At 43.5% G+C, this 26,295-nt stretch overlaps 1 protein-coding gene across 1 annotated transcript; it reads right to left on the bottom strand.

Annotated features, from left to right (window-relative positions):
• Positions 1–660: 660 nt before the first annotated feature.
• On the bottom strand, positions 661–25,150 carry srp14 (signal recognition particle 14). Its single transcript, XM_072265465.1, has 5 exons — positions 24,918–25,150; positions 20,094–20,166; positions 11,750–11,862; positions 6,356–6,388; positions 661–1,719 (listed from the first exon to the last, which is right to left on the bottom strand). Exons 1-5 carry the CDS (start codon positions 24,939–24,941, stop codon positions 1,630–1,632), a joined length of 333 nt encoding a protein of 110 aa, XP_072121566.1. The 5' UTR covers positions 24,942–25,150; the 3' UTR covers positions 661–1,629.
• Between the last annotated feature and the right edge of the window lie 1,145 nt (positions 25,151–26,295).

Genomic DNA, 26,295 nt, shown 5'->3' with positions numbered 1-26,295 from the left:
ATTGGAAGTGACTAGTAAAGCACAGAGTTCTCATGAAAGGAAACTTGTGGAAAGGGTTCTTGATTATGTATTAATCGTATAGGCCCTTCAGATCTACTCAATGATCAATCCATCCTCCAACTGCTTGACCACTGGCTTTAAATTCAGTATGTGTTAGAGCTGGCTGCACATCTTTAAGTGTTGCTTGAGTGTATAAAAACTTGCAGCTCAGCTTTAATTTATAGAAATCATCAGATAGCCTATTGAATGCAAGTTAACCAAGCAAACTTTTTTTATTTATGAGCTCAGAATATTCTAGTCAAAATATTTTTGAAGTAAAGTCACTACTAAAATGTAGGAAAACAGCAGCAAAGTATCTCAAAAATCAAATAAGGTGATAGCCACTCAATCTGTGTAAATGACTTGGGATGAATGAAGAAACCACAAATTCCCTAGATTTTAAAAGCAGGTTAATGGAATCTGCTGCATCCATCCTGGACAGGTGAACTTTGGTTTAATGTCTTATTCAAGAGCCAGTAGCTCTAACAGTATGTGTACAAGTTGCTGCACAAACTCAACTGATAATCAATAGTTTGGGTGAGTATTGATCGCAGGTCAGGCCTACCACCTCTTACCAACATGAACTCTACAAAAACAAAACAATTCTTGGTGCAGTGAAAAAAGTCAGAGAAAGCTTTTTAATGTAATTAATACAAATCTACAATATATATAAGTCACATCATAATCTAGCCTTGCATGAAACTTAAGTCACATTGCACAAATTTTATTAATCTTTAAACAAGAAACTCGCTCCTAGCCCACCAGAGAGGTCAATGCTCCAATAAAGAAAATCAAAACTTGATTCTCCCTTTTCACATTCACGCTTAAGATTTGTAATTCTATGAGACTCTTCTCCCGTTACTGTAGAAACCAGCTCCTTCTAGCTAGTTCTACAATAGCAGGAGAAAAAGACTTCTATATTGGAGTTGACGGTCATTGCCCACGTGTGACATTAAGGATTTGGTCTCAGTGGTGGTCAGCAAATTTGGATAACATTCAATTGTGAGATAAAAGGAAGCAGACAGTGCAACTATATCAACGAGATTAATTCAAATGAATACCTATTGATCAGAGGAACACACCTTTGAGGTTACAGAATGCACAGTAACTATCATCCATGTAAAACGACCTTTGCTTGTAGTGACCACTTGCTTATGAACTAATCAGAAGCAAATCCCGACAAAGATCAGAGGTTTTTGGTCATGCCCTGCGATGCTTCACAATATTGTCACAATATGGTTAACTGCACAATAATTGAAGGAGGGTGGTGGGGAGGCTGATTGTAGGATAATAGGCTTTTCCAACTGATACCCAACAGACTTCCTTCATCATTCTTGCTGTTGCCACCAGATGTCCACGATAGACATTTGCAAACTTGCCCATGGACTGCAAAATGATGTGTCATGTGGGGGAATATTTATCCATTACTGGTGGTATTGTGCATTTTTAATCAATGCTCTTCTGGAACTCATTCCTCTCCCAACATCGATTCCATTTGATACATGAGCAATTTCTAAGATGCCGGGTACTGGTAAAGTGAACTCTCCTCCTCCCCCAACCCCACTCCCAGGAAACCCACACACCATGACATCACTGTGTGGCTTTCGTCTTCTTACTCTTGCTCTTCTTGTCTTTCTTCTTTAACCCATCCATGTGCGCCCGTAACAGATTTGAATATGCCTGAAAAAAAAATACCCCATGGAAATTAACTTCTGAGTTATGTCAAGATGAATAGTACCATCTGAAAACAATGGTGGATGGGTGTAGGAAGAATATTTCTGACAGAATCAATCTGAGATTTGAGTACACGTCCTCTTCTTTAACACTTAAGACACACACTGTTACTTAATGACTTTCATGATCTCAGGGCTTCCCAAGGCACCTTAGAGCTTGGAGGTATTTCAGATGTATAATAACAATTATAATGCAGTAAAGAGTTGATTTATACTTGACAAAATCCCTCAAGCAATGTGATAATGACAAGATGCTATGCTTTCTCAGCAGGGTGAAGGAAGGGCATCATTCCTGACACACCGTTGCACGACATAGTTCATCTCCTACAGCTAGCATTAAAACCATAAAATCCCGACTTAAACCAAGTGCCACCCACTGAGTCACAGCTACAGGTGTGCAACACTCCCTAACCTCCTCCAGTATAGAAACAGGTTAAGAAGTATTGCACATCTCAGCCAAGTACACACATGGCAGAATGCTGGAATCAACCTATACGGAAACTCTCAACAAGTTTACTCAAGTTCAGCAATTACATTCCAAACTCCTACATCCTAACGTAGACCAAGTATCACTGAGACTGTAACTAATGGATCCTCAGATTTTCTGCCACAAAAGAAAGGACTCCCAAACTAATTTTTAGTATCCAAGTCTTACAGCAGGCAAGTTTGCTATTAAAGATTAGAATGGTCACACTACCTTGCTCTGGACTCCAGTATTCCAAAGTTCCCCTGGTCTACGACTCATCTTCCACCTTCTCTAATTTCAAATCAACTCTCCGCTACGCCTGTCGTATGCCTGACCCAATTCCAGTCATTTGTTACTTTATTTCCGTATACCACTCCAGTGTCCAACAACTGATTTTTTAAGAATCTCATCCTAGTATTTAAAAAACTCTCCAAGATTTCACAATCCATTCCTCTAACTTACCCAGCAGAACTGTCTGATGTGTGTGTTCCTTCTTATCTATTTGCAACTTTCTCTTCTCCACCACTCACAGCTATCTTCAGCTCTGAGCACTTTGCACTTCCTTTAAGATTCCCCATAAAAACTACCTGTTAGGTACTCGTTCTAATGACTACCTGTTCAGCCACAACTGTTCTCTAAAGAGTTGTCACTTTAATGTTAAAGGAACTATTTCAATGCAAATTGTTTTGCTGCCTTTTATTCTCTGATTTACAGCCAATTTATACTTTTGCGTCAGATCTACGCCATAGGTATGGCGTAGCCGCGTACCCTATGCCGTAGCCTGACACACACCTCCCCAAAAATGTAACTACACGGTAATGCAGACCGCAACAACTGTGATTGGTCCACTTGGTAGAATCACATTTCCTCCTACACTGCAATAGCTTCCCATTGGGTGACTGAAGGGCAGGGAAGGAACTCTGACTGCAATGCTTTCCATAAAGCCTTACAGACCTCCGAAATTATGGAGGACCCTGTGCTTAACGCCAGTTTGTAGCTAGCTGCTGCAGCCTGTTGACTTCCACCTGAAGCTAAAACTCAAATGGTGATTGCCAGTCTCTGAGTATACTGTGCGTACACTGATGCGAAATAAATGGTTGGAGACGATGAACCAAATCATCAAATCTACCTGCCGACATCCGAAAATATCTGAAATGCATTTCCTCGTCCATGTCTCTCAGTGGCCGGACAAGCACAGAAAATTCATCCTCCTTCAGTCTCAGTCACCATTGTTTGAAGTTTGAGTTTCTTCATGTTGAGTTTCAACACGAAGAAACTCAACACAGTGGCACAGAAACCCCACCACGAACTAGCATTTTGGCGGTGAATTGCAGAGCGACGCAGACACACCAACACACAAGTATGAATGCTCACAACGGCATAGGCCACTTGAGTAGGCTACTACACAGAAGTATACATCAGCCTTTAGACTGACTGGGGACAGGGGGGCAATGGTTTTTGTTTCTTGGATTATTCTAAGTAACGAATAAGGGGGCAAAATAAGGGTGCATTTGACAAGGTTCCACATGGTAGGCTTATTCAGAAAGTTAGAAGGCATGGGATCCAGGGAAGTTTGGCCAAGTGGATTCAGAATTGGCTTGCCTGCAGAAGGCAGAGGGTGGTGGTGGAGGGAGTACATTCAAATTGGAAGATTGTGACTAGTGGTGTCCCACAAGGATCTGTTCTGGGACCTCTACTTTTCGTGATTTTTATTAACGACCTGGATGTGGAGGTAGAAGGGTGGGTTGGCAAGTTTGCAGACGACACAAAGATTGGTGGTGGTGTAGACAGTGTACAGGATTGTCGAAGATGCAGAGAGACATTGATAGGATGCAGAAGTGGGCTGAGAAGTGGCAGATGGAGTTCAACCCGGAGAAGTGTGAGGTGGTACACTTTGGAAGGACAAACTCCAAGGCAGAGTACAAGGTAAATGGCAGGATACTTGGTAGTGTGGAGGAGCAGAGGGATCTCGGGGTACATGTCCACAGATCCCTGAAAGTTGCCTCACAGGTGGATAGGGTAGTTAAGAAAGCTTATGGGTTGTTAGCTTTCATAAGTCGAGGGATAGAGTTTAAGAGTCGCGATGTAATGATGCAGCTCTATAAAACTCTGGTTAGGCCACACTTGGAGTACTGCGTCCAGTTCTAGTCACCTCACTATAGGAAGGATGTGGAAGCATTGGAAGGGGTACAGAGGAGATTTACCAGGATGCTGCCTGGTTTAGAAAGTATGCATTATGATCAGAGATTAAGGGAGCTAGGGCTTTACTCTTTGGAGAGAAGGAGGATGAGAGGAGACATGATAGAGGTGTACAAGATAATAAGAGGAATAGATAGAGTGGATAGCCAGCGCCTCTTCCCCAGGGCACCACTGCTCAATACAAGAGGACATGGCTTTAAGGTAAGGGGTGGGAAGCTCAAGGGGGATATTAGAGGAAGGTTTTTTACTCAGAGAGTGGTTGGTGCATGGAATGCACTGCCTGAGTCAGTGGTGGAGGCAGATACACTAGTGAAGTTTAACAGACTACTAGACAGGTATACGGAGGAATTTAAGGTGGGGGCTTATATGGGACGCAGGGTTTGAGGGTCGGCACAACATTGTGGGCCGAAGGGCCTGTACTGTGCTGTACTATGTTCTATGTAAAATGTTTTCAGGAAGATAAACAGGTGTCCATCTTGGAATCACAGCGACATCCAGTGATATGAAATATTAACTGCAAACAGCAACACGAAAAAAAACATTGCTGCTGGATTAATTAATAACCCACATACTTCAACAGGTCAGAAGTACCTTGGGTTTTTTTTATCCCAAGGAGTAAAATATTTCTATCTTTGCAAAGGTCAACTAATTCATGCCAGAGGGAAATAAATCGAGGCATACTCTTGCCTCATGATCTCCAGCTGAATGAGAAGTTTAAATGCAGAAACAGAACAGGGTTTACTTCAGGATACTGCACCAGGGATTGATGTCCTTAGTAAAGCATTTCATAGATATACACCCGATTACATACAAGTGCACAAACAGTTACATAATAGGAACAAGCTGAATTAGCTTATATTGCAACAAATTATGATTGTTGTTTTAAAGTTGTAATGATTGATATGCAAAACCATTTCTTCTGATGCATGAATGCAGAGTAAAGCAGCACAAAATTAAAAATTGAGCATGCTACAGGGAAATCATACAAAGGGTAGTGGAACTCTCCAAGGATGGACGCCAGGGGGCAATGAGCTTTCAAGGCCGTGCACATCCATGGACGCACAGTAACAATAACAGCATGGAACAGGCTGTGATCAAACAACAGCAGAGGTGATGCATGAGGCTGTTCCTTTCAAGGTGTTGGCAAAGACTGCTGGTTATTTTAACTGGTGAAGAGGACAGAGTACATCAAGGGAAATACTGCGTCTATCAAATTAAAATAGCGCATATCAAGGTGTCTTGTTTGCATTCAGCAACTTCATCCCAAAAAATAGATATTCTGTAGTTGCTATGATCGTAAGCTATTATTCCATGAATTTGCAAACATCCACTCCTTGTTAAGAATGGTACTGGTAAAAGGGGAAGCAGAAACTTGCCAGAGTTGGGATACCTGTCAATTGCTAATCTGCAAACACGAGGAAATCTGACTTCTCAAACTTCCGCTAATGACCCACCTCCCCCTCCCCCTCGTACCCCATCTGTTATTTATATACACACATTCTTCTTCTCTCTCTCCTTTTTCTCCCTCTGTCCCTCTCACTATACCCCTTGCCCATCCTCTGGGTTTTTCCCCCCCTTTCCCTTCTCCCTGGGCCTCCTGTCCCATGATCCTCTTAAATCCCTTTTGCCAATCACCTGTCCAGCTCTTGGCTCCATCCCTCCCCCTCCTGTCTTCTCCTATCATTTCGGATTTCCCCCTCCCCCCTCAAATCTCTTACTGGTTCTTCTTCCAGTTAGTCCTGACGAAGGGTCTCGGCCTGAAACGTCGACTGTACCTTTTCCTAGAGATGCTGCCTGGCCTGCTGCATTCACCAGCAACTTTGATGTATGTTGCTAATCTGCCACCTTTTTGGTTGCAAGATTTACAAATTACACCAATAATGTATTTATAATTACAGATTACACTGTGCTTACTTACCATTTGAAACTTGTTTACTTCTTTGGAGCTTATCTGAAAGAAAAAGGATAATTTAACAGCAGAAATTTTTAATATTTGTTTCATCAGTTTATACATTCACCACGATAAGAATAGGAGGGAGATCCTAAACACCCTGGCTCATTTCCACTTGTCGTTAGTCAACAGATTAAAAATTAGTAATTGACCTAACTTCAGATGTCACTTATGGAAGAGCTATGAATTTCTACCACCTCTCATGTCTCAGGCCATCAAACAAAATAAAACCTAGAATTGATGTTTTTGTGGCCTTGCCTGCAGATGATAGGTGGAGGGGCAGGTAGCACAGAGGAAGGAGGAAGCAGGAATCCTGTAGAAGAACTTGGACAGATTAGGAGAACAGGCAAAGAAGTGGAAGATGGAATCAGTGTAGGGAAGTGCACTTCAGTAGATGGAATAAAGGCATAGATTACATTCTAAACCAGTAGCAAATTCAGAAAACAGAGGAGCAAAGGGACTTGGGAGGCCTAGTGTAAAATTCTACAAAGGTTAAAACTTCTGCAGGGAGCTGGAGACAGCGCTTAGTCAGAAGTTTCCAAAGGTTAAAAGGTTTGCTGAGCAGGAGATCTGAGAGGGTTGGAGATAGTTCCTTACGGACCTTACACATCAGTTTTAAAAAGAAAGCAAGGTCTGTCGGGACTTGTCTGCAGGGCAGGAGATCACCTGGGTTATTAGCAACTTATCAAAGGGCCAATAAAAAGAAGCGAAGTGTACACATAGTGGGCACTGTGGGAGCAGCTACTGTTGGGGTAGTCCAGGGTTTGAGTGGGTGCTTTGGCTCAACAAGTTTCAGTGAGAACAGGCGGAGGCAAAGAGTAGCGAGTTGTTTGGAACCATTTCTTTGATTGTAGAACTTAGGCTTGAGAAATTAGAGCCAAAGATACAATATGCTCAGCAAGAGGCTGAGTAAGTGACCCAGTAAGCGTGAAACTCAAAGTGACCACACCTGTAGGAAGTGCATCCAACTTTAGCTCCTGACTGACAAGGTCAAGGAACAGGAACTGGAACTGGAACTGGAACTGGAACTGGAGCTGAATGTACTTTGGACCATTTGGGAGGCTGAAAACCTCAGACAAGACTTGGTGGTCATACGCAGAGTACAGGCTTCAGATAGTAGATGGGTGATCACCAGAAGGAATGGGAGTAAGCAGTCAGTGCGTCATTGCAAGGTTCCCATGACCATTCTCCTCAGCAATAAGTATACCCCTTTGGATACTTCTGTTGGGGGGGGGGGGTGCGGGAGATGACCTATCAAGGCACAGCAGCAGCCAGGCCAGTGGCACTGTGTGACCAGCTCTCAGACTCAGCAGTGAAGGGTAAATTTAGGTAGAGTGATAGTGATAGGAGTCTCGATAGTTAGACGGACAGACAGGAGATTCTTTGGCCGCGAAAGAGATGCCAGGACAGTGTATTGCCTCCCAAAATTAAGGACCAGGATATCTCAGGGTGGCTACACAATATTCTCAAGGAGGAGGATGAGAAGCCAGAGGTTGTGGTGCACATTGGCACCACTGACATAGGTAGAAAGGGGGAAAGAGACTGAAGTGCAGGTAGAAATCTCTGGATTACTCCAGTGACACACACTAGTCATAGCAGGAATAGGATGATAGTACAGATACATGAGTAGCTGAGGATCTAGTGAATGGAGCAGGGAACCAATATCCAGGCTGGGAAGTTTGCTAGTGCCTGTTCTGAAGGTTTAAACTAGTTTGGCAGGGGGATGGAAACCAGGTCAGAACGTGGAAGGATGGACAGGAAAGTAGAATTTGGAGCCAGTAAAAACAAGCAGGAGCAAAGTAACAGATACAATAAGACAAGTAGTTTGAAGTGTGTGTATTTTAAATGCTATAGGTATTACAGGTAAAGGTGATGAACTTAGAGCATGGATCAGTACATGAAATTATGATGTTGTGGCCATAACAGAGACTTGGTTGAGAGAAGGACAGGAATGGGTGCTTAATGTCCCAGAGTTTCGATGTTTTAGAAAAGACAGAGAGGGAGGTAAAAGAGGTACTGGAGTTGCACTACTAATCAGGGATAATATTACAGCTGCACCCAGAGGGTACATAATGGAGGGATCGTCCACTGAGTCTATATGGGTAAAGCTCAAAAATAGGAAGGGTGCAGTCATTCTGATGGGATTATACTGCAGATCCCCCAGTAGTCACCAGGATATTGAGGAACATATATGCAGTCAGATTAAGGAAAGGTATAAAAACATTAGCGCTGTTGTCATGGAAAACTTCAACTTCCCTTAAACTGGTATCTTCTTAGCGCAAGAGATTTCGATGGGGCAGAAATTGTTAAGTGCATCCAGGAGAGTTTCCTAAATCAGTATGCATAGACCAACAAGAGGATGAGCTGTACTGGACAAGGTTTGGGTAATGAGCCTGTCCAGATGATTGACCTTTCAGTGGGTGAACAGTGACCACAACTCATTAAGCTTTATGATAGCTATACATAAGGGTAAGTATGGACCTTGCAGGAGAGTATTAAAATGGAGCACTGCAAATTACAAAAGCATTAGGCAGGAACCAGGGAAAGTTCACTGGGAACAAATGTTTTGGGGCAAGACCACATCTGACATGTGGAGGGTGTTTAAGGACCAACTGCAAACAGCACAGGACAGGTACATTCCAGTCAGAAGGAAGGACAAGGATGGCAATTTAAGAGAACTTTGGATGTTGAGAGAAGCGATGAATTTAGTCAAGGAGGAAGAAGAGGAAAGTACGTAAAGCTTAGGAAGCTATAATCAAACAGAGCCCTTTAGGATTACAAAGAAGAAAGAAAAGAAGCGAAATTAAGAAAGCCAGGTGAAGCCATGAAAAGTCTTTGGTAACTAGGATTAAAGAGAATCCCAAGGCATTCATCAAGAGCAACAAGATAAATAGGGAGAGGGTAGGACCACTTAACATTTGCTTGGATGTGGAGGATGTGGGGAAGGCCCTTAATAAGTACTTCACATCAGTATTAATGAAGTAGTAATGTGGAGGATAGGGAGATCAGTGCTGAGCGTATTGATATGCTAAGAGTATTTTGAGGTAAAGGAGGAGGTAGCGTTGGGTCTCCTAAAGAGCATTAAGGTGTACAAGTCCCAAGCCTGACGAGATATACTCCGGTTTATTGACAGAGGCAAGTGAAAAGATTGCTGGAACTTTGATCAATATCTTAGCATCCTCTCTAGCCACAGGCAAGTTCCCAAGGACTGGTGAATACCTAATGGTGTTTCTTTGCTCAAGAAGGGGACCAGGGATAATTCTGAAAGCTATAGTCTCATGTCTGTGGTAAGGAAGAGAATTCTTATGGATAGGACTTATGCACATTTGGAAAACCCTGGCCTGGTTATGGAGAGCCAGCATGCCATTGTACAGAGCAGGTTTTGTCTTACTAACTTGATTGAGTTTTTTGACGAGGCAACGAGGGTGATTTAAGGTAGAGATGTGGACGTTGTCTACATAGATTTTAGTAAGGGTTTTGACAAAGTCCCTCAGGGGAGGCTCATCCAGAAGATTGACATATATGGGATCCATGGTAAATTGGTCATTTGGATTCAGAACTGACTTGCCGAGAGAAGTCAGAGGGTAGCAGTTGAGGGGACTTACTTTCGCGGAGGTCTGTGATTAATGGTGTTCCATGGGGATCTGTACTAGGACCTTTACTGTTTGTGATGTATAATGTAAAAGATTTGTGAAGAATGCAGCAGGATATACAGTGGCATGCAAAAGTTCGGGCACCCCAGTCAAAACTTCTGTTACTCTGAATAGCTAAGCGGGTAAAAGATAAACTGATTTCCAAAAGGCATAAAGTTAAAGATGACACATTTCTTTAATATTTTAAGCAAGAAAACTTCTTTAATTCCATCTTTTACAGTTTCAAAATAACAAAAAAGGAAAAGGGCCCAAAGCAAAAGTTTGGGCACCCTGCATAGTCAGTACTTAGTAACACCCCCTTTGGCAAGTATCACAGCTTGTAAACGCTTTTTGTAGCCAGCTAAGAGTCTTTCAATTCTTGTTTGGGGGATTTTCACCCATTTTTCCTTGCAAAAGGCTTCTAGTTCTGTCAGATTCTTGTGCCGTCTTGCATGCACTGCTCTTTTAAGGTCTATCCACAAATTCTCGATGATGTTTAGGTCAGGGGACTGTGAGGGCCATGGCAAAACCTTCAGCTTGCGCCTCTTGAGGTAGTCCATTGTGGATTTTGAGGTGTGTTTAGGATCATTATCCTGTTGCAGAAGCCACCCTCTTTTCATCTTCCGTTTTTTTTTTACAAGACGGTGTGATGTTTGCTTCCAGAATTTGCTGATATTTAATTGAATTTATTCTTCCCTCTACCAGTAAATGTTCCCCGTGCCACTGGCTGCAACACAAGCCCAAAGCATGATCGATCCACCCCCATGCTTAGCAGTTGGAGAGGGGTTCTTTTCATGAAATTCTGCACCCTTTTTTCCTCCAAACATACTTTTGCTCATTGCGGCCAAAAAGTTCTATTTTAACTTCATCAGTCTTGTTTCCAAAATGCATCAGGCTTGTTTAGATATTCTTTTGAACCTTTTGAATAGAACTTGATGATGATGACTACGTTGACTCAGACCTGAGAGGTCAGCATTGGGCATTTTCATGCCTTACAAGGAAGAATGGATGAAAATCCCCCAAACAAGAATTGAAAGACTCTCAGCTGGCTACAAAAAAGCGTTTACAAGCTGTGATACTTGCCAAACGGGGTGTTACTAAGTACTGACCATGCAGGGTGCCCAAACTTTTGCTTCAGACCCTTTTCCTTTTTTGTTATTTTGAAACTGTACAAGATGAAAGTAAGAAAAAGTTTTCTTGATTAAAATATTAAAGAAATGTGTCATCTTTAACCTTATGCCTTTTGGAAATCAGTTCATCTTTTACTCGCTTAGCTATTCACAGTAACAGAAATTGTGACCAGGGGTGCCAAACTTTTGCCTGCCACTGTAGATCAGTGATGGGTAGTTGCAATTATCTACTGCCTCAAGTTCACAAGGTGCTTCAAAATGGAGGCACTTCTTTTCCCATGTAGTGAATTCCCTTAAGTGAAAATTCTCAAATGTTTTAAAACCATCTTGTATGATCATATAGACGACTATAATATTCAAAGCAAGGCACCATGAATACATTCTGGAGGTTTCCAAAAGTCTGTGGATGTTGTAGATCAACGTTCGATTTTTAAATTGAGCTTGATAGATAGGTTATCCAAGGCATTAAGTAATGTAGAAATAAGGTAAATAAATGAAATCAAGATTCAACTGAAAAGGAGGAACACGCAGGGCTGAATCAGCTCCTGCTTTTATTTGTTGGTTTTAGGGCTGCTGCTCACCGTCATCCTGTCACTTACCACTGTGCTGATCTTCTTTTTCCCATCTGTTGCCCGCAGGAGACACTTGTTATCAGCAGGTTCAAAATTGTCAGGGTTCCCTTTCCGTGGAACTGGTTTTGTCCGACCATCATCTACAGGAAGGGAAGCATTAATACCTGTCATTTCTCTTCAATTCACATACCTCAAGATTTATAACCCTCTCTACCCACTTCCAGCCCAACAATCTCAAATTTCAGAGTTCCCACAACAATAGACACTCTGTTCTGCTTTCAGTCGCCCCACCAGGCAGCTGTGGCATCAGCTATCTTGGCCCCAAGCTCTGGGATTACTTCCTTAATCATATATCCTAATAATTTCCTTCATAGCTGGGTGTAAAAAGTTTGGGCACATCGTTAAAGGTGCTACACGAGCACGACTTTGACTAACCTCTGAACTCTACCCAAGAGGTAACAGGGGAGCCACAGGACCACCACTCACATTTCAGACATCCCAATATGTGGTACAACAGTAGAGCAGTGATTAAACACAATTAAAGCCCAGGGTGTGCAAGAGATCCAGATGGAACACCAAGTACCAACAGTACAAAGCTCTGGAAATTATCTTCGTCTGTCACCCAACTTACACCAGCAGTCCCCAATCACCAGGCCGTGGACCAGCACCGGGCCGCAAAGCATGCGCTACCGAGCCGCGAGGAAATGATATGAGTCAGCTGCGCCTTTCCTCATTCTCTGTCACGCACTGTTGAACTTGAACATAGGGTTGCCAGCTGTCCCATATTTGCCGGGACATCCTGTATATTGGGCTAAATTGGTTTGTCCCGCATTTACCCCGCTATGGTACAGCGTTCCAATGAAACCTTTTGTGCTGAAATGGCATGAAGTGAAGAAGCAATTACCATTAATTTATACGGAAAAATTTTTGAGCGTTTCCAGACCCAAAAAATAACCTACCGAATCATACCAAATAACACATAAAACCGAAAGTAAATAACACTAACATATAGTAAAAGCAGGATTGATATGATAAATTCACAGCCTATATAAAGCAGAAATAACATACGTACAGTGTAGTCGGGAAGATGCAGGCAAAACTGAGAACATCGGCACGTACGCACATACACACATTAGATGAGCACGTCACGCATGCGCACACAGGTGCCCACATAAGGCTTCATGGTCATGGTAGTCTTTCCTGGGGTAAAGTGTCCCGGGGTTTGACTGCTACTTTTGTCCCTTATTTGGGAGTGAGAAAGTTGGCAACCCTAACTGTAAAAGACATATTGGGGTGAGTTTAACCCTACTTGAACATACTCCCCCGCCTCACCCCCACCGGTCGGATGGTCCACAAGAATATTGTCAATATTAAAACGGTCCGCGCTGCGAAAAAGGTTGGGGACCCCTGACTTACACTTAGCAGAGGTCATCTCAAATGGTACAGCAAAATATGAGCTTCCGAAGGAAATTCTAAATTCATCTTTGAGTCAGAGTCAAGTAGTCTTCAAGATTGCAAGGAATCCGTTCAGTTCTAGGTGTTACCAGAGAAAGGAATGGAGTTAATGGGTAGGGACTGAGGTTGTAGTGGGGCCCCTGATCATTCAGTCCTGGGTGTCAGACAATTTAGACACTGGAAGGTAATAGTGGGTAAAGCTGGTACATCTGCATACATGTGCAAACTCGTTGCTGATAAACCACATCACCAGGAAATTAACTACAGAAGATAAACGGGGGCAATTAAAGTTAGATCCTTAAGAAACACAGGAGGAAATGCTAAAGTGCTACTACTAGTGATTCTGATTAGAATTGGAAAGATTAGAATGAATCCTGGGAAGGGCAGTCCTACCCATATGGTGGTGGCAGGGAGTATTAGAGATGACTTCAATTGTTCCTAAAATCAAAGGTTTACTTCCACTCTGTTCCAAATTGGCTGCCAGTTCAATGTGGAATCTAGAAACATTGGAGGGAGATTTTCAGACAACATTAAAAAAAATCTCCAAACCGTTTGAGAAGTCCAAAGAGAATAAACCTTCACAATCAGGTAGAATGTCATTTAAAGAATTGAACAGAGCTGAACATCTCGTTGACAATCAACACAGGTTGCATGCTTAACCCACTGCTCTACTGTCTCTACACTCATGACTGTGTGGCTAGGCATGGCTCAAACTCCATCGATAAATTCACCAATGACAAAACTGTAGTTGGCAGAATCTCAAATGGTAGAGGAGTGAGATAGATTGGTTTGGATGAGTGGTATTGCAAAACAACCTTACACTCAACATTGGTGAGACCAAGGACGGGAAGTTGGGAGAACAGACCGGTCCTCAAAGGGTCAGCTGTGGAAAGGGTCAGCAGTTTCCTGGGTGTCAAGATATCTTATCCTGAGCCCAACATGTAATTACAAGGAAGGCACGACAGTGGCTAAATTTCATTTGAAGTTTGAGGAGATTTGATATGTCACCAAAGACTTTTGCGAATTTCTACAGGTGTACAGTAGAGTGCATTCTAACTGGCTGCATCACCACTGGAGGATCAAGAAAAGCTGCAGCGGGTTGAATACTCGGCCAGTTCCACCATGATCACTGAACTCCCCACCATCGAGGACATGCTCAAAAGGCGAAGCAAAAAGCTGGCATCCATCATTAAGGACCCTCACCATGCAGAACATGCTTCTTCTCACTACAATCAGAGAGGATGTACAGGAGCCTAAAGACACACTCAACATCTTCTTCCCCTCCAACATCGGATTTCTGAATGGTCCATGAACATCACCTCACTATTTCTGCTTTTTTGCACTACATTTTTATGTACTGTATATTTCTTACCGTAACTTGTAATTATAATACACTTCCAATTTCTTATATGCCATGCACTGTACTGCTGCCGCAAAACAACAAATTTCATGACATATGTTGTGATAACAAACCCAATTCTGAGCTCTTCAATATTTTGACAGGATTGGAAACCTGATGGAGAAACTGAAACAAATTTAAGAGGTTTAATGGCTTTGGTAGATTGGAGATTGGCAGGAGACACCACAGAGGGAAAAGCCAATAGATTTTTTTTTACAGGAACGGAGAAATTGACACCAAATTTGAAAAAGGGAGGCTTAACATGACAGGATAGTGACCCATCAACAAAACCTTGGTTTGATATCTTATCTGAAGGACAACACATCCAGCAACACAACACAGCAAGGCACAGGAATATTAGCCTGGATTGTAGTCTGAGTTACCTTAAAATCCAATTGTAGGCCGTATCTCGGGTAATGATGAGTTTGAGTACAGAGAGGAAATTAAGAACCTGGTGGCATGGTGCGAAGACAATAACCTATCCCTCAATGTCAACAAGACGAAGGAATTGGTTGTTGACTTCAGAAGGAGTAGCAGACCGCATGACCTAATTTACATCGGTGGTGCACAAGTGGAACAGGTCAAAAGCTTTAAGTACCTCCGGGTCAATATCACAAATGACCTGACTTGGCCTAGCCAAGCAGAGTTCACTGCCAAGAAGGCCCACCAGCGCCTTTACTTCCTGAGAAAACTAAAGAAATTTGGCCTGTCCCCTAAAACCCTTGCTAATTTTTATAGATGCACCGTAGAAGGCATTCTTCTAGGGTGCATCACAACCTGGTATGGAAGTTGTCCTGTCCAAGACCAAAAGAAGCTGCAGAAGATCGTGAACACGGCGCAGCACATAACACAAACCAATCTTCCATCCGTGGACTCACTTTACACCGCACGCTGTTGGAGCAGTGCTGCCAGGATAATCAAGGACACGACCCAGCCAGCCAACACACTTTTCGTCCCTCTTCCCTCCGGGAGAAGGTTCAGGAGCTTGAAGACTCGTACGGCCAGATTTGGGAACAGCTTCTTTCCAACTGTGATAAGACTGCTGAACGGATCCTGACCTGGATCTGGGCCGTACCCTCCAAATACCCGGACCTGCCTCTCGGTTTTTTTGCACTACCTTACTTTCCATTTTTCTATTTTCTATTAATGATTTATAATTTAAATTTTTAATATTTACTATTTTTTACTATTTTTAATATTTAATATTTGTAATCCAGGGAGTGGGAAGCGCAGAATCAAATATCGCTGTGATGATTGTATATTCTAGTACCAATTGTTTGGCGACAATAAAGTATCCAACGATGCTGCTAACTCACAGAATACAACTGCTATACCACAGTTATCAGTGAATGGAGATTTGTTGGAAAAAGATATGCAATCAATAGATGAAATTTTTATTTCTTCATTCACAAGATGTGGATGTAATTGACAATTATCATGAGTCTCAAACTACCACTGAACTGAGTAGGCTATTAGACCTACAACAATGGTTTGATTCTAGAGTCATCTCCAGTCGTGTGGCAACATTGAAGAATACTAGGAAGTAGTCATCAGGTTCCCCCACCACCCAGGACATGTTCTCTTCTCACTGCTGCCATCAGGAAGAAGGTACAAGAGCCACAGGACTCGCAACACCAGATTCAGGACTATTACTATCGCTCAACCATTAGGTCCTCGAACCAAAGGGTATAACTTCATTAAATTACACTTCAAAGGTTAATTTATCATCAAAGTATACAACTTGAAATTCCTCTTCTCTGGGTAGCCATGAAACCAAGAAAGAAAGGCAGCATGATCATCAATCCCCAAAACCTCCCCTCCCTGCACAAAAACACGAACAAAACCAGAATAGGCATATCGATCGCCCCCGCCCCACCAAAACACAAAGAAATCCCCTAGTTGGGTGTTCTGTCAATGATTCTGTTAAGGTTATTGTTCTATAGGTTTGTTAACTATGTCCAAAAGAAAATGAACCTCAAGGTTGTATATGGGAACATATATGTACTTTGATAATGAATTTACTTTGAACTTTGAACCAGATGTTGTTTTTCATAGTCATACTTTATTGATCCCGGGGGAAATTGGTTTTCGTTACAGTTGCACCACAAATAATTAAATAGTAATAAAACCATAAATAATTAAATAGTAATATGTAATTATGCCAGGAAATAAGTCCAGGATCAGCCTACTGGCTCAGTGTGTCTGACCCTCCAAGGGAGGAGTTGTAAAGTTTGATGGCCACTGGCAGGAATGACTTCCTATGACGCTCTGTGTTGCATCTCGGTGGAATGAGTCTCTGGCTGAATGTACTCCTGTGCCCAACCAGTACATTATGTAGTGGATGGGAGACATTGTCCAAGATGGCATGCAACTTGGACAGCATCCTCTTTTCAGACACCACCGTCAGAGAGTCCAGTTCCATCCCCACAACATCACTGGCCTTACGAATGAGTTTGTTGATTCTGTTGGTGTCTGCTACCCTCAGCCTGCTGCCCCAGCACACAACAGCAAACATGATTGCACTGGCCACCACAGACTTGTAGAACATCCTCAGCATCGTCTGACAGATGTTAAAGGACCTCAGTCTCCTCAGGAAATAGAGACGGCTCTGACCCTTCTTGTAGACAGCCTCAGTGTTCTTTGACCAGTCCAGTTTATTGTCAATTCGTATCCCCAGGTAATTGTAATCCTCCACCATGTCCACACTGACCCCCTGGATGGAAACAGGGGTCACCGGTGCCTTAGATCTCCTCAGGTCTACCACCAGTTCCTTAGTCTTTTTCACATTAAGCTGCAGATAATTCTGCTCACACCATGTGACAAAGTTTCCTACCGTAGCCCTGTGCTCAGCCTCATCTCCCTTGCTGATGCATCCAACTATGGCAGAGTCATCCAAAAACTTCTGAAGATGACAAGACTCTGTGCAGTAGTTGAAGTCTGAGGTGTAAATGATGAAGCGAAAGGGAGACAAGACAGTCCTCTGTGGAGCCCCAGTGCTGCTGATCACTCTGTCGGACACACAGTGTTGCAAGCACACGTACTGTGGTCTGCCAGTCAGGTAATCAAGAATCCATGACACCAGGAAAGCATCCACCTGCATCACTGTCAGCTTCTCCCCCAGCAGAGCAGGGCGGATGGTGTTTAACGCACTGGAGAAGTCAAAAAACACGACCATCAGTGCTCGCTGGCTTTTCCAGGTGGGCGTAGACACGGTTCAGCAGGTAGACGATGGCATCCTCAACTCCTAGTCGGGGCTGGTAGGCGAACTGGAGGGGTTCTAAGTGTGGCCTGACCATAGGCCAGAGCAGCTCCAGAACAAGTCTCTCCAGGGTCTTCATGATGTGAGAGGTCAATGCCACCGGTCTGTAGTCATTGAGGCCGCTGGGGCGCGGCATCTTCAGCACAGGGACGAGGCAGGATCCCTCCGGAGCCTCAGGCTCAGGTTAAATACATGGCGAAGTACTCCACATAGCTGAGGGGCACAGGTTTTGAGCACCCTGATACTGACACCATCCGGTCCTGCAGCCTTGCTTGCGTTGAGACGTTTCAGCTGTCTTCTCACCTGTTCAGCCGTGAAGCCCACTGTGGTGGTTTTGTGTGGGGAAGGGGTATAATCATGAGAGCAGGGTGGGGGACTGTGAGGAGGGATAGGAGGGGAGAGTGGAATATGTATTGGTTGGGGGCCGACAACAGATGACTCATGTGGGGGATGGGCAGGGGCCACAATGTCAAATCTGTTAAAGAACAGTTGAGTTTGTTGGCCCTGTCCACACTGCCTTCAGCTCCTCTGTTGCTAGTTTGCCGGAACCCAGTGATGGTCCTCATCCCACTCCAGACCGCTCTCATGTTGTTCTGCTGGAGTTTCCACTCAAGCTTCCTCCTGTACCTGTCTTTAGCCTCCCTGATCCTGGCCTTCAGGTCCCTCTGTATTGCCCTCAGCTCCTCCCTATTTCCATCTCTAAACGCCCTCGTTTTAGCATTCAGGATGTCCTTAATGTCCTTTGTTACCCATATGGCTTGTTATTTGCATAACAAAGGACAGTTCTTGTCAGAACATTGCAGTCCACACAGAAGTTGATGTAATCAGTGATGCACTCTGTGAGCCCATCAATATCCTCTCCATGTGGCTCACAGACTGCCTGCCAGTCTGTCACCTCAAAACAACCCTGGAGCGCCTCATAAGCCTCCTCTGACCATTTTCTCACTGTCCTCGAGGTTGCAGGTTTACTCTTCACCAGAGGCACGTAGCAGGGTTTTAGATGCACCAGGTTGTGATCTGACCTTCCCAGTGGGAGGAGGGGAGAGGAGCTGTATGCATCCTTAACGTTAGCGTACATCAAATCCAGAGTCCTCTCCCCTCTGGTTGTACAGCTCACATACTGCGTGAAGTTGGGTAGTGTCCTAGCCATGGTAACATGGTTGAAGTCACCCAAGATGGTAATGAGGGCACTCAGGTGCTGGGTTTGTAATCTGGCTATGACGGTGTAAATGATGTTACACGTCAACATCGGGTTGGCAGAGGGAGGGATGTACACAACAACCACAATTGCATGTGAGATTTCCCTTGGCAAATAATATGGCCTGAGTCCAACAGCAAAAAGTTCAATATCCAGGCTACAAACACGTTCCTTGATCGTAATATGATCAGGATTGCACCATCTGTTGTTTACCAGAACAGCAAGCCCCTCTCCTTTACGCTTACCGCTCTCAGTGCAATTCTGGTCAGCCTGAATGCTCTGGAAGCCCTCTATGGAAACGTTTTGATCAGGTATGTCCTCGTGCAGCCACGTTTCAGTAAAACACATAACACAGCTCTCCCGAAATGTTTTCTGACTCCTGACAAGCGCCGTTAACTCATCCATTTTATTACCCAGCGATCTTACGTTGCCCATAATGAGAGGGGAGACACGGCTTATAACTTCTCTTCTCCATAAGCCTCTGTTGTCTCGACCCGGTCCCCTTCCCTCGCCTTTTTGATACCCCTCTGCATCCTCTGTGTTTTCCTCCAGATTTCAGCCGGGGTGTCCGCGCTCTGTTTGCTAAACCGGTTGGCATAAGCACAATCAGCTGGTCCCTGGAATAAACAATGCAACCATACTGCTGCCACGATAATGAGACATGTCCGAATGTAACTATTTCCAGCGCTAAAAACCCAAATAAAACTCTCTCCACCAGCATGTCAGAGAGGGTGCAGCTTCAACGTGTTACCGTGAAAAAAAATACAACAAATAACCTAAGTTAAAAAAGCAGTTTGAAACTTCCAAGTTTAAAATTACTGAGATTAACATCTACCAAGCAAAAGCTTTAATTACTTGAACTTAACTTGATCAGCTGCCATGGCTAGATTCAAACATTCAACGGATCATAAAGTCCAGTGCAGCCCACAGTGATACTCTACCCATACATTTAAGATGAACATCAGGCATCACCTCCCTCACTAAATACAAGTAGTTTGGGTCACTGGGTGACACCTATATTTCCAAAACAAAGCAAGAACAGGCATGCTTTGATACTCACATTTCTTCATGGTGAGGTAAATGCTTCCTGAGGTTCGGCATTTCTGGAAAAGCCTTGTTAGCTCTGTCAGGAACTGTAAGAGGAACAAAACTCAGTCAGCATGCTACACACACACACACACACACACAGTGGATGAACATGGAGCAGTCACAAATTGGCATGTATGATGTGGGCATCAATCTGTGGCTGAGAAGGTTACAGCTGGGAGCTTAACATTCAAGGATACACTTTGTATTGAAAGGACAGGCAGGTAGGCAGAGAGAGCAGGTAAAAAAGTGAAATCAAATCATTAGAAAGAGGTGACATAGGATCGGAAGACATCAAATTGTTATAGGCAGAGCTAAGAAACTGCAAGGGTTAAAAAACCCTGATAGGAGTTGTATACAGGCCTCCGAATAGTAGCAAAGATGCAGTCTACAAATTACATTGGGAGATAAAAAATGCACGCCAAAAGGGCAATGTTACAATAGTCATGGGGGATTTCAATATGCAGGTAAATTGGGAAAAAAAGAGGTTGGTGCCGGATTCCAGGAGAGGGAATTTAGAGTGCCGATGAGATGGATTTTTGATGCAATTCATGGTTGAGCCCACTAGGGGATCAGCTATTCTGCACTGGGTGTTGTGCAATGAACAGGAATTGATAAGAAAGCTCAAGGTAGAAGAACCCTTAGAGGTAAGTTATCATAATATGATCAAATTCACCCTGAAATTTGTGAAGAAGCTAAGGTCAGATGCATCAGTATTACAGTGGAGAAAATGGAATTACAGAGGCATGAGAAAGGAGTTGACCAAAATTTATTGGAAGAATACACTAGCAGGGATGATGGCAGAGCAGCAATTTCTGGAGTTTCTGGGAGCAATTCAGAAGGTGTAGGTTAGAAGTATTCTGAAGACAGGATGACACAGCCGTGGCTGACAAGAGAAGTCAAAGCCAACGTAAAAGCCAAAGAGAGGGCATATACAGTGGTACTTTAAAGTTTGTGAACCTTGTAGAAATTTCTCTACTTCTGCATTAATATGACCTAAAATGTGATCATAAAACTAGATAAAGAGAACCCAATTAAATAAACACAAAAACATTATACTTGTTCATTTATTTATTTGAGAAAAATGATCCAATATTACATGCACTTGTTGGAAAAAGTATACCTTTGCTTTCAGTAACTGATGTGACCCCCTTGTACAACAACTTCAACCAAACATTTCCAGTAACTGTTGATCAGTCCTGCACATCAGCTTGGAGGAATTTTAGGCCATTCCTCCTTACAAAACTACTTCCACTCTGGGATGTCGGTGGGCTTCCTTGCATGAACTCCTTGGTTCATAGGATTAAGGTCAGCACTTTGACTCAGCCATTCCAAAACACAAAAGTTCTTCTTTTTAAACTGTTCTGTTTTTGATTTACTCCTCTTTCAGATGATTGTCTTGTTGCATTATCCAACTTTTATTAAGTTTCAGGTGACTGACCGCTACCCTGTCATTCTCCTGTAAAATGTCTTGATACAATCTTGAATTCATTGTTCCCTCAACGATTGCAAGCTGTCCAGACTCTGAGGCAGCAAAGCTGCCCCAAACCACGATGCTCCTTCCCCCATGCTTCACAATTGGGATGAGGTTTTGGTGTTGGTGTGCAGTGCCCTTTTTCCTCCAAACACAGCAATGTGTATTTCTGCCAAAAAGTTCAACTTTTGTCTCATCTGTCCACAGAACATTGTCCCAGAAGTGTTGTAGAACTTCCAGTTGGACTTTTGCAAACTTCAGATGCGCAGCAATGTTTTTTTAGAGAGCAGTGGTTTCCTGCCTGGTGTCCTTCCATAAACACCATTCTTGTTCAGTGTTATTCCTATAATGGACACATGAACAGAGGCTTTAGCAAGTTCTAGATATTTCTGCAGGGCTTCTGCTGTTACCGTTGGGTTCTTTTTCACCTCCTTCAGCATTGCATATTGTGCTCTTGGTGTGATCTTTGCAGGATGCCCACTCCTAGGAAGAGTAGCAATAGTACTGAGTTGCCTCCATTTGTAGACAGTTTATCTTACCGTGGATTGATGAACACTCAGCTCTTTAGAAATGCTTTTGCAGCATTTCTCAGCTTCATGCATCTCTACAATTCTTCTTCGAAGGTCCTCTGAAAGTTGCTTCGATCAAGGCATGGTGCACATAACCAGATCTTTCTTGAGAATAGCAGGCTCTGTCAGTAACCTGACTTTGTGTCTCTTTTTTATATATATAGGGCAGGGCATCTCTACAACCCACACCTCCAATCATATCTCACCGATTAGAATACCTGATTCCAAATAGCTTTTGTAGAAAGCATTACCCCAGAGGTTCACATACTTATTCCAACAAATATACATAATATTGGATCATTTTTCTCAATAAATAAATGAACAAGTCTTTTTGTGTTATTTGTTTAATTGGGTTCTCTTTATCTAGTCGTAGGACTTGCGCGAAGATCTAATCACATTTTAGGTCATAGAGAAATTTTGGGAACACTTTAGGAAATAGAGAAAATTCTACAGGATTCACCAACTTTCTAGCACCACTGTAAAAGAGCAAAATTAGTAGGAAGTTAGATAATTGGGAAGCCTTTAGAAATCAACAGACAGCAACTAAAAAGTCATTAAGGTAAAGATGAAATTAGTAAGTAAACCAGCCAATAATAAAAGGGATACCAAAAGTTTCTTCAGATATATAAAGTGTAAAAGAAAGGGAAAAGAAGATATTAGAGTGCTCAAAAATGGTGCTGTACAGGTAGTAATGGGGGCAGAATACTTCACTATAGAAGACACTAGCAGTTTGATGTCAATAATTTGGATGACAGAATTGATGGCTTTGTGGCCAAGTTTACGGATGATACAAAGATAGGTAGAGGGAAAGGTGGTGTTGAGGAATCAGAGGCTACAGAAAGAATGGGCAAAGAGGTGGCAGATGGAATATAATGTCAGGAAGTGTATGGTCATGCACTTTGGTAGAAGAAATAAAAGTGTAGACTACTTCCTAAATGGAGAGAAAATGCAGAAGTCTGAGGTGTGGAGGCACTTGGGAGTCCTCGTGCAGTATTCCCTAAAGGTTAATTTGCAGCTTGAGTCGGTAGTGAGGAAGTCAAATGTGATGCTAGCATTAATTTCAAGAGGATGAGAATATAAAAGCATATAGAATATGTTGAGGCTTTATAAAGCACTGACAAGGCCTCACTTGAAGCATTGTGAGAAGCTTTGGGCCCCTTATCCCAGAACGTATGTGCTGACATTGGAGAGGGTTCAAAGGAGGTTCATGAAAATGATTCTGGGTTTGATAAGATTATCATATGAGGAGTGTTTGATGGCTCTGGGCTTATAGCAATTGGAATTCAGAGGGGAGGGGAATCTCATTGAAAGATATCGAACATTGAAAGACTTTGATAGTGTGATATGCAGAGGATGTTTCATTTGGTGGGGGAGTCTAAGACCAGAGGACACAGCCTCAGACTAGAGGGATCTCCACTTAGAATGGAGATAAGAAAGAATCTTTTGAAGCACAAGGTAGTGAATCTATGGAATTTGCTGTCGTCATTGGGCATATATAAGGCAGATTAGTCAAGGTATGATGGGAGACAGGGAGAAGGCAGGAGACTAGGACTGAGGGAAATGCATCTGCCATGATGAAATGGTGGAGCAGACTCGATGGGCCAATAGGCCTAATTCTGCTCCTATATCGTATGGTCTTATTACACCACAGCTGTCAACACAAAAACAAGTAGATATTGGACTGGCAAAAGGTGCAAGTTCCACAGAGGCACCATTATACATCAAGTTGAAACAGGACACACAGGTGCTGCATCATCACTCTAGCAGCCTGAGTCAGTTCTGGCTCTTAGTGCTGTGCAGAGAATGCAAGTTTTGCCTGGAACTGTGTGGCTTGCCCTGGGTGCTTCATTTCCTCCCACATCTCTACAAGTATACATGGAGGCAAGAAAACTGGAGGAGACCTAATGGTCATGAAAAAGATTCCAAGAAAATAAGTGAGGGAATGACAGCTAACACAGACTCAGTGGCCCAAATGAACTCACACACCATAAGAAAATATAAATGTACAATATGACTTAGTTTCTCATTACACCACCTGCTCAGGAACTTCAATTCTGATCCCATGAGGCCTATGCCAGCAAGTCCTTCAACTGTTCCACTCACCTTGCTCCACTAATAGCCCATTATCCAGTGTCCTGTGTAACACAGCCCCTCATTACTCTTGTGGAACTCTCCCTCTTGACCCACTATTAACCCCCTCCCCACTGATGTTGTCTTCAAAACAACCCATCCCCATTGCAGTGTCATGGCATTACATGGCACACTATTATCCATTGTCTAAGGGTAACCATACATTGTAAACCTCTGTCTCAGTATAACCATACACTGGCTCACCATTAACCACTGCCCAGCACAACATCCGCAAAGACCGAGACAGACGGTGCTCCAGTGTAACCTTACCTTGGTCCATCATTATCCCACCTTCCCTTAGAGCCTCTGTTGAACCCCTGGCCCATTGCCCATTACCTCCTGACCTGAGGTATCCCTCTCTATCTCCAGCCACCCGATCCAAGTGTTACCTTTCCCAGACCCCAGTGCTTCCTGCGCTTAATCATCCTTATCTGGGCCTAGTTAACTACCACCCATAAAAGTCTGCAAGTCGGTGTTACTCCCATCTTTCTCATAGTCACCCATATGGTCCATGACTCCTACAGCGGTGTAACTCTCCCTCCTGGATTCCAATACCCCTTGGTCCAGTAAAATGGTCATCCCCCCGCCCCCAGGGTAATGCCACCCCAGATCCCCTGCACCTCACCGAGTCGTTTTCCAGCAGCACCATGACCAGTCCGTCTCAGCCGGAAGTACCCGGATCCATCGGAAGCGCGCAATTGCGTCCGACACGTACCCCCCACTCGAGTGTTCTTATTGGTTCTTGGCGATGTGTGATGTGCGGAACCCGGCCGCGCGCCCGTCTTCGCAGAGGCGGGACAAGACGATCGTGACGTGACGTAACTTGCATGATTGGCAGCCGTGGGCGTGAGTCTATGTTCGGTGTCTGGTCACGTACCTGAAGCTTTAACTCCACTGAATGCACTTGCAAGCACCTTCTGTTTTCACTATCCACTCAGAGTTACCGGAGACACTCATAGAGCCGTTAATAAAGTTTTGATATAAATATTTCAGATATATAGTAATTAAACTACGTTTACCATCGCTCTTTCCTTTTTCCTTTTATTTCTCGTTTCCTTATCTTTGTAAGAAACGATGAAGGAGAACTTGATGGTGCTGATATTTTGGTAAGAGACTGCTTTGAGCTAGTGCTACTCTCGGTTGTCTTATGAACTGGCGAGGAACATGGTGATACAGGCACAGTTAGGGTCCGAAGCTTTCTCTGTTGTAGTCTAGTCCTTACCGTTAAACCCGCTGATAAGGGGGCTGCTGTTGTAGTCTGGCGTACTGACTTCTACCTTGCCGAGGCACTCGCCGATACCTCCTCTTATTTACCCCTCGATTCTGACCCCACTAAGGAGCACCAGGGCATTGTCTCCCACACCATCACCGACTTTATCCGCTCAGGGGATCTCCCATCCACTGCCACCAACCTTATAGTTCCCACACCTCGCACTTCCCGTTTCTACCTCCTACCCAAGATCCACAAACCTGCCTGTCCTGGCCGACCTATTGTCTCAGCTTGCTCCTGCCCCACCGAACTCGTTTCTGCATACCTCGACACGGTTTTATACCCCCTTGTTCAATCCCTTGCTACCTATGTTCGTGACACTTCTCACGCTCTTAAACTTTTCAATGATAATAAGTTCCCTGGCCCCCACCGCTATATTTTCACCATGGATGTCCAGTCCCTATATACTTCCATCCCCCATCAGGAAGGTCTCAAAGCTCTACGCTTCTTTTTGGATTCCAGACCTAATCAGTTCCCCTCTACCACCACTCTGCTCCGTCTAGCGGAATTAGTCCTTACTCTTAATAATTTCCCCTTTGGCTCCTCCCACTTCCTCCAAACTAAAGGTGTAGCCATGGGCACCCGTATGGGTCCTAGCTATGCCTGTCTTTTTGTTGGCTTTGTGGAACAATCCATGTTCCAAACCTATTCTGGTATCTGTCCCCCACTTTTCCTTCGCTACATCGACGACTGCATTGGCGCTGCTTCCTGCACGCATGCAGCTCGTTGACTT

Source organism: Mobula birostris, chromosome 1 (assembly GCF_030028105.1).
Source record: "Mobula birostris isolate sMobBir1 chromosome 1, sMobBir1.hap1, whole genome shotgun sequence".
NCBI classification, from domain to species: Eukaryota; Metazoa; Chordata; class Chondrichthyes; order Myliobatiformes; family Myliobatidae; genus Mobula; species Mobula birostris.
The sequence above is the reverse complement of the archived record's forward strand: the minus strand, read 5'-3'. Positions and strand labels throughout refer to the sequence as shown.